Source organism: Dreissena polymorpha, chromosome 2, assembly GCF_020536995.1.
Source record: "Dreissena polymorpha isolate Duluth1 chromosome 2, UMN_Dpol_1.0, whole genome shotgun sequence".
NCBI classification, from domain to species: domain Eukaryota; kingdom Metazoa; phylum Mollusca; class Bivalvia; order Myida; family Dreissenidae; genus Dreissena; species Dreissena polymorpha.
The window spans coordinates 32,321,269-32,339,538 of NC_068356.1; the positions used below are offsets into that span (position 1 = coordinate 32,321,269).

General features: G+C 33.5%; 1 protein-coding gene across 1 annotated transcript in view; it reads right to left on the reverse strand.

The window, feature by feature from the left end:
• Window positions 1-11,829: 11,829 nt before the first annotated feature.
• Window positions 11,830-18,270, reverse strand: part of LOC127866500 (kielin/chordin-like protein) — a 436,162-nt gene continuing 429,721 nt past the window's right edge. The window contains exon 4 of the mRNA XM_052407057.1: window positions 11,830-12,140. Coding sequence (XP_052263017.1) covers window positions 11,941-12,140 — 200 coding nt within the window. The 3' untranslated portion in view covers window positions 11,830-11,940. The remainder of the gene's footprint in view (window positions 12,141-18,270) is intronic.

Below are 18,270 nucleotides of genomic sequence, written 5' to 3' on the forward strand. Positions count from 1 at the left end.
AAATTACTTTGAAAAATAAAAATACATTTCCGGACACTTCAACTTGTAAAACAACAAAATGACATTTTAATTTAGCATACTATTTTTCTTTTTCATGGAAGTGTGTTGGTACTTGCAAGATCTCTTGGCCCCATGTCAATGCAACGATGCAAGGTATTTAAAGTCAACAACATATTTTGTTAGGAGAATTTTAGCACTCATAAATTTTCAAATTACTTGACATAGCTTACAGACATTGTAAAACAGAATATCGTGCGCAGCAACCAGTTTCCTTAATGAACATTCCCAAATAGATAATTAGAAATCCACACATACGAGCACGCACGCACATTCATCTTAAGTGTGAAATTTAATGCATTAGGCATTGATATTATCAATCTGTTTATTATAAATCAAAGAATAGGACATATCGCAATTTAATATAATAATGTAAATGGAACGGCTAGAGTTTCAAATGAAAGGAGCTGACTTCAAAGTACAAATATATACACTATAGCTTTCAAGACAGTCGTGCGTGTCAAAAGAATAGTAACAATAATGATAATTATTTCGGAAACCCTAGCGTTCATGTTCATTATGTCGTAAATTACCGTCATCTCGAACGTTGACTGAGTATGTGCGTGAAACTACGATAATATAGTCAAAATAAAACAGCGGTTCCAATACGCTATATTGTTGCTCAAATGCCTTTGTTTTGTACATATAAATCAAACACATCTACATCGTTGGGTCATTAGTTCGATTCTAGTGACGTGTAACTTTGTTTAATTAACCTTTTGAAAATAACCAGTATTTTACACCATTAAATGTGATTTATTGTTGTTTATAAATACTTCATGTTTCGATCAAGAAACTATCAATGAAAACAACGTATGCTTAAAGTTGTTAGTTATTTTATTTATTTATTTTTTTAAATGACTAATAACTAGAGATTGGTTTTTAAGGGGAGATAATAACACTTGAGTGCTTATATATTCTTTATTTCGTTTGTAATACACATTTTCGTCATAAATACATATACAATGCATAAATGTATCAATGCATAGTATTGTTTCATCAATATTTATGTTAAAACTAGAGTGGAATTTGTTATATAATAACCGATGAAAATTGAGAAAAAAAGGTAGAGTATTGGCAACTTGGAATGTCTCGGAATCCTTAATACTTTGGGAAAAAAACAACTTTCTTAAACATTAGTTCTGGTTGCTGAATACGATTGCAATAGGAAATATGCAAAGCATGAACAACACTTAACAATTGCATATAAAAGTTCTTAAACCTCAAAGTGACGACAGCTGTGTGTTTTTTACTATTAGTTTTTACGTGAAATATATCAAATATGTTACTTAATGACGCGAAATCGACAAAAGGACTGTAATTAACGCACTTCTTTCCTTACCAGAATATTTTTAGCGATGCACTTAGCACATACTACCATATATGAAGATTTCATTATCAGGAAACGCGATTTTAAAGTGCATTCTTGACTTAAATATGAAGTCCGTAACACTCGCGTAAAAATCTAGACAATTTAATCCGCTTCAAATGTTAAGCCTGATAATGTAGAGCAAACATTGCAGATTAAGTGTTGACAAGGTATCGCTGTTAAACAATTTTGCATTTGCTCAAAATTCGTGTTTTTCCATAAACAGTGTTCAAATGTTAAGGCAACAAACACTCGTAATTATTTCTATAACTAGTATAGTGTGCTCCAACAACGACCTGTTTCTGTTTAAAAAAAAAGAATCATAACACGCCTATTGCTATTTTTTTTAATTCAAAATATTTATTGTGGATGAACATGTTGTTTGATCATTTTTGAAATCAATTAATTTAAAGCAATTTGAAGAACATTAACATAAACTGGAAACATTTTATACTTTTTGGAAGCAAATGGATTTCAAGTTTTTATCTCCAATATGATCATTCTAGTAAAAGATTTAATCTGAATTGAACTACAACAATTATTCAACACGCATATCGTATTGTAATGTACATGTCATAAAATAATTTGTAAATGTTGTCCGAATCTAAACAAGTCCGAATATTAGTAAACACAATTACTGTTGCTTTAATTTTGTCTACAAAATGAATTGTTTTTAACAAGATAGTGATCTATAAGTTCTTATATATTTAAATCTTTGTATTTACCTTTTGTTTATTTCATTATATGTTTTTGTTTTATAATGAGTCACATTTTAACAACATAACTGAAATTCCTGCACTGTCAAAATAGATGCAGCAATGTACATAGATGAAGTCATATGTAGAAATACGGTGTAGTGTTTGTTTTACATGCATTTGATTTAAAATAGGTGTTAAACTTTTAATAATCAGTCTTCTTTTTGCATTCTAATACGTTTTTTATGATACATTACATATTCTTCATTCATGTATATCGTTAAAACATAATGGTTCGTTTGGAACTATTTGAGACGCTAGCTGCGAAGTAAATACAGACGTTTTTATGATGCAGTATTTCATATTGTATTATTATATATGAATATTTAAAGCTATTTATTGTTTTAATTTATAAAGCTTAACCTGTTCTGTGATTATGAAATGGCATTGATGATGATTGTTGACTTGTTATAATTTAAATTGTATTCTTGTTTACATGCAGCCGCATAACTTACATATATGCTTCAGGATGCTGCACGATTAGTATTGGCTGCAGGCAAATCTGCCAAATCTCCAAAGGGTATATAAGGCGGTTTTCCGCCCAGTTTTGGCAACAGTTGCTAACAACAAGAATCACTGTTCGATAAATAGAAAACCCTTCAAAAAGTAAGAAACAAACATTCAATAATTCCTAAAAATAACAGTAGTCACGAATTAAGCCATTTAAGTTACATTAAATACTAAGTGAGAGTTATTATATTAAATAAGTATCAATAAAGATTTGAGAATGTTTAGTGTATTAGAAGTTTAGAACTATTTTCGTTATAAAAACATTTCACAAAGCAGAGCAAATGTTCGTCAAACGTTCGTCATTTATTCGTTTATACATCTGAAATTAGTATTATTGTATGATTATTATTTAATGCACAAACAAATTTTAAAAACTATAAGCGATCTCAGTCATCTTTTTTATTTAGAGTTTGTTGCTAGACTCAAACTCAAATCAACATTGAGACACGTATATTTCCTATAAATTCAATACTCAACCTTATTTACATCATTAGTATGTTTTAGAGAAGCAATGCAGCCAATAAAAGCGAAAGAAGTGATGGAACAATTATCGAAAACACACATACACGGACACGGACATATATATATAGGCAACGTCACGGCTTTAACGCTCCGTTATAATTTCAGGCGTCCATTTGTATGTGATAAGTAAAAAGGACGGGTAAAGTCTATAAATACGTATCGATACCCATGCCCAACACCGCTTTTGTGTTTCCTGGCTCAAACAAGGAGAACCAGTCACGTCAGCACAAAATATTTACATCATTATTTTCTAGACTTAACATCATGTGACAAACGGAAACGGTAGTAGAGGGCGCACGATAATTGTGGATAATGGCATTATCACCGCTGGATGGGGTCTCTGCTGTTTTGTGATTATTAGAAAGTAAGTGTAGTCACCTTACCGCAGCGTCTCGACATAAATAGCTACAAGCAATAGGTAACACGTAACATTGCGGTTTGAAACTCGTTTATTTTGTAAAATGTATACAATTATAGGGTGACAAAATTATCAAGAAAACTGCGTGGGCTACACAGACTGTTTTTCCGTTTGGATAGCATATTGTTGTTGCACTTCCAATTCCGGTTCAGATGGTTGTATGTTTTTTCGCTCCGTAGTTAAATCAACAAATAAGTGCAAAACGGATACATGCATATCCGTTCTATTGAATAAATCATGTCAAACATCGAGTACAATCGAATACAAACTTTGATAAGCGTGGACAAATTCATAAAGAAAAAGGCATAAGAAAATATTTCTATCCCTTTGTCCGCGTAGTTTTGCGAATGCATCGTTAGCAACACGAAATTAATTCAGAAATCATTAAAATCATTAAAATCGTGGCTTATCATTGAAGTTGATGAACTATGAGCTATTCGTGAAGAAAAAAACCATACATATTTGGATAAATTTATCAGTGATTACAAATGTGATCGCTCCATTCTACTCGTGTATCCTGGAGTTTTCGTAATTACAAACACGGTTTCTAGATCAACCGATGACAAAAAAGCAAGTACACAATACAGCCAGAAACAACGCACTAGATAAATTAAAATAGAACAGGCAAAGTGGTAGTAACTAATCTGGAATGCTTACCAAGCATGGCATATTTAAAAGAGGTCTTAAATTCGAAACATACTTACAAATGATAAAATAATCAAAACAGAGCATTAAGTAGAATCAAACAATCTTCACACAACCTACACATTAAACAATGGTGTTATTGTAATATAACTAGAGAAGAAAATACATTGCACTATTTGTTATTCACATTTAATAGAAAACCAATATCATTTTAAAATAACATGTGCTATATATTCTCACGTAAGAAGAAAATACTTTAAACCTTTCTATCGCAAATGGTCAAAGATAACACAATGTCCGCAAATGATAAAAGTGAACAGAAAAACATCGCAAAATATGAAAAACCTCGCGAACAATTTAAGGGAAGAACTTATAAGTAGCCAATCGTTCAATGAATTTACTCATCACACACTGGCGAAAATATTTTCATTGACTTTAATTAAAACTTATATTGTTTCTATGTAAATAAAATCTTCATACTTAACACACTATGTATATGTGAATACGTGTGTATGTAAAAAATATACAAACGATTTATATTTGAACGTGTTGTCTCTGACACAGGCATCTGATTTATATACTTACAAAAATGTATATTATTTGTTAAACGCATGCATTGTACCAGTACCATGAGAACATTATCATGTATATTAAATAAACATTTACATTTTTATATTTTGCACTTACCCGTTGGAACTCATACAGTTGGATTTGAAATAAAAATGCAAATGATCTAATTTATCCGGTATTCCCATCTCAATTGTCAAAGGATTATCCATCGCAGAGACATGCCTAATCGACACTTAAACAGGTGTTCATTTCAATTAATTACATATGTTATTGCAGTTCTTATATAATTTATTGCCTGTGTAACACTAACATATAAGTCAAAGTATTTTTTAGCAAATACATGAGGTGTCGAAAGCAGTTAATAATTATTTCCTAAGCAAACTGTATTTGTAAAAGCTGAACACTCAGACGATTGTATCGGAGGATAATATAATTACCCCAATAATAAATCTGATTAACGTCATTTGCAATCAAACGGAAACATTTCGTTGTCTTTTGGCAAGAGGAAAAAACAAGTGACAGAAGGCCACTGTGAGTACTGTGACGGCATTCAATTACAAATTAATTAAAGCATGCTTTGTTAAAAAAAACTCATTTGATATTTCTGGACATATGTATTTCTGTCTAGTTTAAGGTATGATGGACCCGTTCTGAAGCCGCAAAAATCAATGTTCACAATGGTTGCTGCTTTTTACGTGGCTGATGGTATTGTATGAAAGACTTCGTGATAAAACTGAGATGATGAAACATGATTTCAACATAGTAGTATAAACAATGTAACCGTGTAATGTCGGTAAAAATAAAAAAATTAACATACCAAAACCAACAACAAAGCGTAATTTCATTCTTTATATCATCTGCAAGTGCTACGTCTACTACTCTCTTACTCTTCCTACTTCTACTACTACTTCTACTACTGCAACTACTGCTACAACTCCTTCTACTACTACTCCTTCTTCTACTACTACAATTCTACTACTACTTATGCTACTACATCTACAACAACCTACTACTACTACTACTACTACTACTACTACTACTACTACTACTACTACTACTACTACTACTACTACTACTACTACTACTATAATGTTCTCATGGTACTGGTACAATAAATGCGTTTAACAAATAATATACATTTTTGTTAGTATATAAATCCGATGCCTGTGTCAGAGACAACACTACTACTACTTCTTCTAGTATACGTCTGCTATTACTACTACTTCTACTTCCACTAGTACTACTCTTCCTTTTACTTCTAACATTATTACTATGCTACTACTATTAAATTTGTCCAATAAACAAAACGTGACTGCCTCAGAATAAAAGTAAGACTTGTAATTTAGTAGTCCAAAGTACATGGTATATACAAATATTTACATATTGTTAAATTACCAATAAACAGTTATGTAACAAAAACTAACGATTTATGTTTAGCACGAATGAAAATTAAAGTTTGTATCGGAGTAAACATTTATTATTTTCCTGTATATAGTATTGGTTCAATTTTACACACAGTTGTGCTGCGCAATTCTTCCCTTATTTCCCAACCGGCGGGATGGGTCCAGCAAGGATCGACGTTGAAGTTTGGCTAAGCGGACAGCATTGCCCGTACTCATGATCTACGATTCCTGAGCACGGTTCCATGAGGCATGGATTGTCTAGATGAACGATTGTGCCTCGGACGCAAACGAGGTCGTGACATTTGTTTGGATCTGCGAAAACGGTTTCGCCTATATAATTATAAAAACAATATCATAAAAGACATTTATATCTGTGTTGATTATAGATATAAATACAAATATTGTACCTTCTAGTATGCATATGATGTACAGATTTTATACTCAACGGAGGACTAGTATTTTGCCACAGTGATTAGCTTTTTAATTGTTGTATAGTTTATCTCAACATAGCTTATAGAGTCTCGCCTATATAATAATAAAATACTTATTTCATGATATGTATGTCGGTGTTGATTATAACTGAAATATATTTAACCTTGTAAGTTACTTACGATGTACTTTTTAGACGGATAATTATTAAGCATGCGGAAGACAAGAAAGTTGCTTTTTTCGTTTTCATTTACAAATAAGACGATATATGTTCTGATGTGAGAAACTGATCTTTATAATGAGCTTAAGTTTTGATTGTGATTTAATTTTGCAAATACAACTAACATCTGCTGCATTTAGTTAATGCATATGTATTTCTGATCTCTTGAAATAAAACAATTCTTTTTCAAAGAAATGCATCTTTTCGTCCGCTGTTATACATTCATCAATAACCTTGAAAACCTTGTGTATAAATATACGAAATGTTTACGACAAATGTTCCCGAAAACAACTAAAAATAGAATTACAAAGCCTTGTATACGAAAAACAAGGCCAACCTTCTGGTTCCTAAGGTATTTTTTTATATAAACCTATAATATTGAAACACCGTATATTACATGTCAGTAAATTTATGTAAAACAAACGTGTATTTCAAATGAATTGGTTACACACTATCTTGACTTTTACACTCACTTAAAGTAGAATTCTCCTCTAAACTTTGTGAGATTTATAAGAATGTAAACCCACTATAATCGAAATGATAATTAATTTCTCCTCGTTCAAACAGAAATTGCGATTTAAAACATGTACTTATTTTTGATAATATGATCTAGTTTCTTTGAGATGGCAGACCTTTTCCAATGATATCCAAACCTGCCATCGAAATATTTATTTATTTATTTATTAAAACGAACTTTAATAAAACTCATTCACGGTAATGCCCTTAAGGGAACAAATATCGTCTGTATAACTACGACCCTAAAAATACAAGCAAATTATCACGTATCTTGAGTCGAAACGTAATCGAAAGCGCGATTTAGATATTGTACTAGTAAATTAACATATGACGATAAATGACCGATGTACCTTCCATGTAAAGCTCCCCGTTGGCTAAACATGATCCGGGTGATTCAGTTGGTAATCCTAGTCGTGTCATGGAAACTGATGCGAAATTTTGCACTAATAACAGGACAATGTAAAGAGTCATAACTAGATACTTCAATATTGAATGTCTGAATTGTAATCATTGGAAACAAACCGTAGAGATAAGAGAAGTTCATATTCTAGGACAAAATTGTCTATAAATATGATTAATGGATAATTTTGATATAGTTTGCCAAAACGTCCAGAAAAATTATTTTTCGATTTATAAAATGTGGACACTGCCTGTCAAATGTATTACCCCTTTCTGTTTATCAAGGTTCAATGTCACAAGTTGTGATCAAATGTCAGATTTGGTGATATTACAATTTGTTCGGGCTGCTTATGCTCGATGCTACTTGTAATAACGTGACAGTTGTTCACAATGCGAAGTCAGTGTGTTGCGCGAAAGACTTCAACCACTAAATCCAACGTCAATGGGACACTGAAAGTTTCATATTTCTATAGGAATAGCAAACGACATGTACAGACCAGAAATCAACATTCAAGGAAAATGTATAAACACACTGTTCTCTGTATTTCCTATCGATGTGAGTTTCGATGGCATTCGGCTTTTAGTCAAAGTTCAATGGTATTTATATGGCTTGCATAAGACAGTTTTGAAGAGTGTATATTCAGAATTGAAATGGCAATTGAAATCCCAGTTAAGAGGTCATTATGAATAACATTGTTGACAACGAGATGCTGACACATATGAACATACTTAGCATATTCTATAACCTACAATTAAGTCGCTGTCATATGCAAATGACTCACATAAATGACATATACATGCATTAATTCAAAAAGTTGCGAAACAGCTATTTTATTGATATTCAACATGCAGATCAAACATACAGGAATGAAATCGTAATTTTCGTTTACTCATTAATGAAACATTTTATCGCAGAGTGTTTCTTTACATAAATCTATCTTCTATATAATCTAAATGTAATATTGTTTATTAAGATTGCTCATTTTTCTGAGCAAACATTATATTGATGTTATTATTTCAGTAGATATCGTAACATAACAGCAATATTAGTTAGTTAAGGCGTAACGTTTAAAAGTGTTTATTTTAGGTTACCTGACTTAAGCATACAGCAAATATTAAATGACTATTTTTTTAATTCGTATGTTGCCATTAAGACTGCTCCTCGTGAACGTGATTATCATTAAATGATTTTCCTGCTTGCGCCATTAGAGTTTCTCTTTCTTATATAAAACTCTCCATTTTGACCTGTCCCTTAAAAACAAATACCCTTCGCAGCCAATTGTATGGGTATCTATAACAAACATTAACTTTCGAGGAATAAAGTATTAGCTATAGTCATCACGTCAAGCTGACACTCGGCAATGTGAAGGCTGAGGTGGTGTCCTCAATACAATTGTGGCAGTAATGTCCCGGAATGCCCGCCAGGCGACCATTACAATGATGCTGACTATGAAGGACACAATTGTCGCCCCAGGTAAAAGGTTATCCTCAGTGGCAATATCTGCCTATGGAATATTCTGGATCCCTGTGATCCACACCTATTTGGAAAACGAAATCGCGTTTGTTATTTACACACCTTAAGAGTCCATACAGGTATATGTTGACGTAATTTTTTTTTTAGTGAGCATCCTAAATAAACTTAAATAAAATTTTAGCATACTCTTCATGTTTGTATTCGAAACAGAAATGACAAAAATAAATAATTGACATTGTGAACATTATTAACTAAACATGATACATAACATCATACCGACATATTGATCCATGGTAGGGAAAGTCCACGGAAGAGAATGTAGTGCCTATCGACATTTCTGAAAAAAATGTCGAGTAAAAGCCAACCAGCGCTTAGAGGATTGACGCTCGTGAAAACAATGTTGTGGTGGGAATGACTTGTAACGTCATAGTAAATGAATTAAAATGTGTCGACATCTGCGAGGAGTAGTTGAAATGTAAACATAACATACTTCAAACGTAAGACAATTTTGCATAATGCAATAAAACCCCATTGTCGAAATCTCAAAGACCATACAAAACAACGGTCAGAGTATTAGATCTAATAAAGAAAATCAAATAAAGCGAAAAACCAAACAAAAGTCGACCAATTTCATAAAAAAAATACGATATTGTAGGTCGTTTCCATGATCAGCATATTTGTCGTAGATACCTGATCTAATGGCAGCAAATTAGTATAAAAAGAGAGTCAAATTTTATATTAGATACATTCGGCTAGCATATACTTCAGATTCATTTTAATTGTGTTTATTTAACCATGAGATTTAAGGTCATTCAAAGGTCAAGAACAAATTCATCTTGCCAGGTACAGTATCCTCATTATAGTGAAAACGTTTTTGAAGTTTGAAAGCAAAAGCCTTGAAACCTTAGAAGTGAAGTGCATCTTAACAAAAAATGTAACAAAATAGTCACTAGTTACTAAGTCAAAAAGGCCATAATTCGGTCAAAATGCCAACCAGAGTTATGCAACTTGTCCTGTACAGTCCCCTTATGATAGTTAGCGAGTGTTCTCAGTTTGAAAGCAATAGCTATGATACTTTTGGATTAAAATTGACCAAAACACAAAACTTAACCAAATTTTCAATTTGCTAAGTATAAAAGGGGCCATAATTCTTTCAAAATGCCAGTCAGAGTTACATAACTTTGCCTGCACTGTCCCCGTATTATAGTTAATAAGTGTTGCAAGTATGAAAGCAATAGCATTGATACTATAGGAATAAAGTGAACCTAAACACAAAACTTAACAAAATTTTCAATTTTCTAAGCATAAAAAGGGGCATGACTATAAAAATAATGCTGATCGAGTTATGCACAATTGTCTTGTTGCCATAAAGAAGTAATCCAAGTTTGAGTTAAATATCTTTGATAGTGTTAAAGTTATTTGACTTTTTAAAAAACTTTAACCAACGGCGACGCCGACGCCTGGGCGAGTAGTATTGCTCCCATTTTTCTTCGAAAAGTCGAGCTGAAAATAAGAGTGCAATTTAAAAAAAAAAAGAGTAATTTAAAAAAGGGGGGTGGATGTCACCTCTATGGCACCGTACGTAATGCAATGAACAATCGCTTGTTTTAACCAGTTTTTACCACTTTTACCCAGTCGAGCTAAGCGTTTGCTTTAACGCATGTGCTTCGTATCGCTCACTAGGCGTGCATTGTCGAAAATAATTCACTGACGGGTAAACTTTACTAGCTTATTTATAGGATTGCCAGGATAGAGCTTCACGCTGAACACACTGACTTAAGTTTGTGTATCTGAATTAGGTCAATAGATTTGTATCGCATTTACTGACAAATTATGCCATTTGCTTTTGTTTATTATGTGAAACATATTTCAGAAAGTGTCGATCACATATACGTGTATTATCTCGGCACAGAAATTTAAACCACGGCAATGCTCGTACTGACGAAAACTTCGAAGTTAAAGTTTTCTTGGACTCGCTTAACAAACGTATCTGTATTAAGCACTAACCTAGCATTCCAAAAGTAAGAACCCTAATATAGATATGCACTTACCAGATCAATGGACTTACATTTACATTTGTGCAATTGAAATTCCGCACAGCAGACGTATGGAGAACATGAACGGGCGCTAACGATGTTTCGCGCATGACAAAATGAAAACACTACAAATTATAACGGTACTTCGTTTCATGTTGTGATATCCCCCTTATTTTTCGTTAAGTAATGTTGACATGCTCTGGCGGAGGAACGTTATATACCCCAATCGAGTGTGCAATTTTAAATAAGACTCAAATATTCTTAAACTTGCTTTGAAAGGGACTTTTTCACAATAAAAATTTTGTGGAGCAAATCTAACGCTCAAGTACTGGGCCATTCAACAATCATAAACATCGATCCGAAGATGCACTTTTAATTGCATTTCCGTTATTTTACCTCCATTAGGATCAACTATCTTGAATTTGTTTTGTTTGTATAGATGGTGTCTTTCGTCTTATATTACTCAAGTTAAAAATGCAAACACATTCCCGGCGTTTTAAAGTATCTTAAGTAACGACGTCAAAAATAATTATCTGTAAATAATTGTCTTGAAGAATGGGAAGCTCCAGCGTTTGAAGATAAAGCCAATATTATTATAAATGTCACTGTTTGTCTGTTTAACCGACAATCACAGAAGGCGGCACGGTGGTTATGTCCTCGATGCACTCGTGGCAGCACTGACCGGGAATGTCCACCAGATGACCATTGGGGCAGTCTGGCTGACCACCGAGCATACACTTGTCATCTCTGTACATTTCATAGCCTTCCATGCAAAAACTTTCGGCGCAATGCTCTGCATCCCCACTGATTTTGGCACCTATAAATATAGCTTCAATTTTTAATAATGTTTTAATAATACGCATAATTGCTCGCACTCATATTTCTTCAAAAGTTTTCCGGACCTCTACTTATTGTCTCATCTGTAGATAACACGCAGTAAAATCAAACGTATAAACATTACATTACATAATCGTTGTCAAGAGACGCAGACGTTTTACTAATTAAATCATTTTTTATTTAAATATTGTAATGCAATGATACCGTTCATGTATACGTGTCCGTCAACCATACACGCTCCAGGAGGTACACTCGGTGTAGATGTGGTTGTAGACGCTGTTGACGTGGTGTACTCGCGACATTCGGGACAACACTGACCCGGGATATCAACCCAATGGCCATCGCAGTGCGACAGGATACACCTATCGTTTCCATACTCGACGTTGCCACCGCTGCACCAAATGAAGTGAAGCCCGGGTCTCGATGAATAATCTCACCTGAAACGCGTTGAGTTGATGTAAAAGTTACACTCTTTTGATTAGTATTCAGGTAAATAAAAATTGTGTTAGGCCTAAATGATCCTGGTAACAAACTGTAAACCCGTTTATAATGGTATGGTTTCAAGTGTCGTATAAATTCAAAAACAACAAAACGAAAGACTTATTGCGCTGATTGGTAATTGGCAATTTGACATGTTTTCAACAGATAACAATGACACAATATTGTATATAAAGGAGGGATGTGAATAGTATTCGTATTGAAATATGCGTTAAGCATACTTTGTGAATGCGTACTCATTAGTCAAAATGGCGAACATTTAAAAGCATTTATATCGCTATAAAAACAGAATGGTGTTTCTTTGAGTTATGAGATCTGATAGCGTGTTAATCGCTTGTATGGTTAAACACTGCGGCTACAAAGAGAACAAGTCGACATGGCTGAGCGTCCCGTCTCGTCTTCGACTCTCGGGAGAGCAACTTGACTCAAATATGTCTATATTAAGACAATAAATGTCACAATATGCACACATATGAGAACAAGAACCTTAAATCGTCGTAAGAGATATGCTATTAAAATAAAACACATGGCTATAACACAAATGTTGTGTACCATACCAGTATGATAAATCTTTCCACCCACTACACATGCGTCGTTCGGAAGATGTTGCGCAAGTCCATAAACAGTCTTTATATTAAATTGTGTAAACATCGTTATGATAAGTAAGTTTGTAAAGTGACAGTCTAAACTGCATGGACACAGAGGATTTCTTATATATGACGCGTCCTTAACGAAAGATAACAATTAAGTTGAAACTTGACAATGAAGCTAAGCAAATAAACAAAGCATGACCTTTAGTCGGTGCGCCTGTTGCAAAGTGTGATATGAATAGCGTTCGTACATTAAACTTTGTAAACAACAATTTAAAACGGAAATGCAAAAATGCAGAGGTCGTATCGCAATAAAAACATATATGTTAAACGACCATAGAGTCAATAAAACGCCCACGCATATTTGCGTTAGCGTAGTTTCACTAAAATATAAATTGATAACGTTCGTGTTTTAATCAAAACCATAGATGTTACGTGCCTTGCATCCCTACACATAAACTATTATAACCACAACAAGGATGTGTTTTGTATCCCTACACGATAAACATACCCTGAACATTTATACGTTGTGTATCATTATAATAAACTTACCAACACATAAACATGCTCTGTATCCCTTATAACAGCCATGAATAGGATACGTATTTGCTGTGTATGCCGACAAAATAGACATAACCAAAACTTGATTTTAACATCGCTATACAATACAGATGATGACAACATGTATATACGTCGTATTCCTACAGAAGGGACATAACCACAATATTTAAATGTGATTTGTATTGCTACATAGTAGACATAATCCGAGCATCTATGTGATTTGTATTCCTTCGCTATAGACATACCCGGAACATTTAAGCATGTTGTTTTATTGTAATAAACATAACCAACACATCAAAATGCTGTGTACCATTATACAATAGACGTAACCAGAATATGTATGTGCTGTGTATGCCCGCACAACAGTCATAACCAGAATACGTATGTGCTGTGTATGCCCACACAACAGTCATGACCAGAACTTGACAAAGGTTTGAGACATTTTAAAACATAATATTGTGCGCAGCAACCAGTTTTCTTAATAACAATTCGCAAAAGAATAGTTAGAAATACACACATTGTACACGCACTCACCTACATTTTAATTGTGAATGCGCTAAGCAGCGATATCATAATAGCGGTTTATTATAAATAAAAGTATAGGACATATCGCAATTTAATATATCAATTTAAATGGGAAGGCTAGTTTTTAACATGGAAGAAGCTGACTGGAAAATATTAATAAATACACTAAAGCGTTCAAGACAGTCGTGCGTGTCAAAAGAATAGTAACATTAATAATAAACTTATGGTAATCATTTCGGAACCCTACCGTCCATGTATGAGAGGCCGTTGACAAGGCAAGCTCCCGTGAGAATATCCGGTATGGTTGTAGGTGACGTCGTAGGTGGCGATGTTGTGGTGACACACTCGTGGCAGCACTGGCCCGGGATGTCCACTAGTTGACCGTCGCAGTCCGGCTGACCGTTGAGAAAACACCTGTTATCCCAAAAGGTGACAGAGCCTCCCATGCAAACACTTCCGTAGCAATTCTCTGAATCTCTGCTGATTGTGGCACCTATAAATATAACAACGGTTTTCACTCATGTTCCAAAACAACCTATAATTAAAGGGACCTTTTCACATATTTTGGCATGTATTGAAGTTTGTCATTAAATGCTTTATTTTGATAAACGTAATCCACTTAAAAACAAGAATGAAATTTAAGGAAAAACGTAATCCTCAACTAGGCTCAAACCGTTTGCCACTGGAGTAAAAGTCTAACTCTTAGATCACTCTGCCATCCGTGCTCATACAATAAGTGATGCATTTTTTACTTTATATAAGCAATCCTCGTAGTGTCACAAAACATAACGACAACAAGAGAACTCTCCAAATTATTCAATCTTTTCGCGGTGCAACGCTTTATAAATTTGAAATTGTCACAAGATGCATATAATGGATATGTTAGAGCATGGCTAATATTGAGCACTACTGTTTCCTCACAAATATCATAACTATAATGAAAATATGCGAATCTGAAACAATTCTTTTCATTTTTTTCAAAACGTGAAAAGGTCCCTTTAAATGTAAACATGTTTCTAAATATTGCTTAATTTTATGACCGATATGTGTAATCTGCAGCTTTGAAAACAGTTAACGCCTGTTATAGTTGCTAAAGAAAGATTAGAGTTTGTACCAGTATGTAACAAATATGAATGCAACTTTGTTATTTCGTATCAATACTGAACATATGTCATGCCTTTATATATACTACTATGTTTTGATCATCTATACTCATGGACTGTATGTCTATTTTATATATTGAATAAACCATATTTGGAAACATAGTAATTTATGAAGAATCAGCCCGACCGTCAGGCGACTTTTATCAGAACAAAACTATATGCAACTGAATATAAACAACTAACGCTAAAGCAAAAGAATGACTCTTCATTATATTTTTTTCTTTTTTTTTTAAACTTCTTTACATACATCTTAATATATCCCAAAGTGGAAAATGTTTGACATCCCCAGCGTGTGTAACCCGTGACAAAGTTTAAATAGAGATCGCTTTCACATCATGCCAATTTTATACCTAGATGTATGTTGTGTAAAATATGACTCGACATTAGCCAAACAGCGGGTGTGAAATCACCGTAATCACTTTATAACGCTAACCATTTAATCGTAATACATAGTTACTGCAACAACATTATTAATACGCATACATGTGAAACATGAACTGTAAATATGAATTAAAATTGTCGGAGGGGGGTGTTTTTCATGTTGATGTTTGTTTGTTTTTTTTTGTTTCTATAGTCACACCCATTATCGTAGTTTGTTACAATTAAGCAAATGATATATAAAGTTATGAATTATGTAGTATGCTTATACTTGTATATTAATTGACAAAAGCGACAACGAAAAATGAAAGAAAACACGAATATGCGATTGTATTAACGTGTATATATAAATCAAAATGATTTTCTTGGTTTGATTTTCGGACAAAAGTCAGGAAGTCCGCATATGTCGTTCTCGTTAATGACCATTATACAATGATGTACATTATATGTACATGTATTACGAAACTGTCAGTCAGTGGTGTCGGCCATAATGGGATGGTCAGTCGGGTAATGAAGCATGATGGAAATCTCAGGCGTTGAAGGTTTATCAACTTATCATCTGACGTTGATCTAGTTAGACTGTGACAAGACAATCCCTTTCTGGCAGTCATGTTTTTACCAAAACCGGGGGCATTTAAATATTGATGTGAAGGATACGTTATAAACTGAAAATAAAATACTGTACCTTCATCGTATATCTTTCCATCCACTTCACATGCGTCTCGAGGTACGGGTGGCGTTGTTATTGTTGTTGGCCGCGATGTCGCGGTGGTACGACGTCTGCTCATTGTCGTTGGCCGTGGTTTCCTGGTGGACTGACGTCTACCCAACGAAGGCGAAACCAGGGATAGGCAGACGCACAGAACCATTATCAATACACAAATTCCCGTCATGGTTTTACTATGCAATTGCTGTAAATATGATATAATTGTATTTATTCTTAATATGAACACTAACAGTCCTTCATGACGCCTTCAAATCAAAATCAGTGAAAGAAACAAACTTGTTTGTGTGCTCGACACACAGCATTGAATTATTTGCACTCCGCGTTAAAACGCATAGCAAGTACTTATGTCGTGATGAACATAATAAAACAAACCAGTTTCGAAAGCTTGTTTGTATGTTGATATTTATAGAAGTAAAACGTTTTCGAAATTAAGTCAAGCGAAATCGTCTACTTAACACCAACAAATTCACATTCATGTGTATAGATTTCGTAGTCATATGTTGGTTCAATTTTTAATCGACTTTTAAGGCTTAAACCAGTCAATTAATTTCGGTATATTTACATCCGATTGAACCGTAGCATATTTATGTACGGAAACCAAGGTAAGTCCAAAACTACTTGGTTGTATAAATTTAAAGTTTTTTATAAGTGTGTCTACTCTAGGATATACGAGTATGTGTTGATACTCTGTGCACATGTTGTTACAATCGATGTAACTCTCGCAAATTGCACAATTTAGTTGTTTTTATGAGGGTTTTAAGAAGCAAAACGTAAAAAAGAAATAGCAATCGTATATTAATTCTTCTAACAACATAGTGAAAAAGTTATGATGCAAAGGGTGCAGAGTTTTGTTATGTGTATTATTGTCATTAAAACAAAAAATGATGTCAAGAATACTCAATGTCTTTGAGGTACATTTGGTAGATCCATTGTCTACAATTATGAAATAATGTTTTAATTTTGTATCATTTTGCGCTATTTATATTATTGTTTAAGGAAACATATTACACCTATCTTAACAATGATTCAAGTACAATAGGTTCTTAGCTGAAACGTATACGCAGACTCCGAAAGGCACGAAATTTTGCGCTTTTATGTGAGTTTTATAGGATATTAAAATATGAATTAACTTTTGACGCGTATTACTTATCCTTTAGGTGTCAACAGGATGAAGAATTTAAATCTAGCCAACATTATATTTGGAGATTGGGTAAACTCCTCTATAACCAGATTGGTGAATAAAATGTACTAAATTTAGATTTTTCATCTTGCTCAAAGAGGTGAGATTGCATTTCATTAACATATGATGAATACATTGACGACTGCAACTGGTCCACATCCGTAAAGCTGTTCGACGAAGGGGTCATGGTTCGACGAACGCGACACAACTTAATTTGTCACGCTATGTAGGTGTGAGCAGTCGTAAGGTTTTAGCGGGAAATTATATATTTTAGCAAATAAACAGTGGTTTAAATTATACGTTTCATGTGACAAATCAGTAATTTGTAATGTATGTAAATATAATGAAGAAGCTTTTGTCATAAATGCGATCCTAAATAATACTGTGTAATACATTTCATTACCTCCTCGATAAAACATTCTTCTGTTTTAAAACGATTGTGTTAAATTGCATTTATATCCTTAAATGATTAATGTATATAATATAAT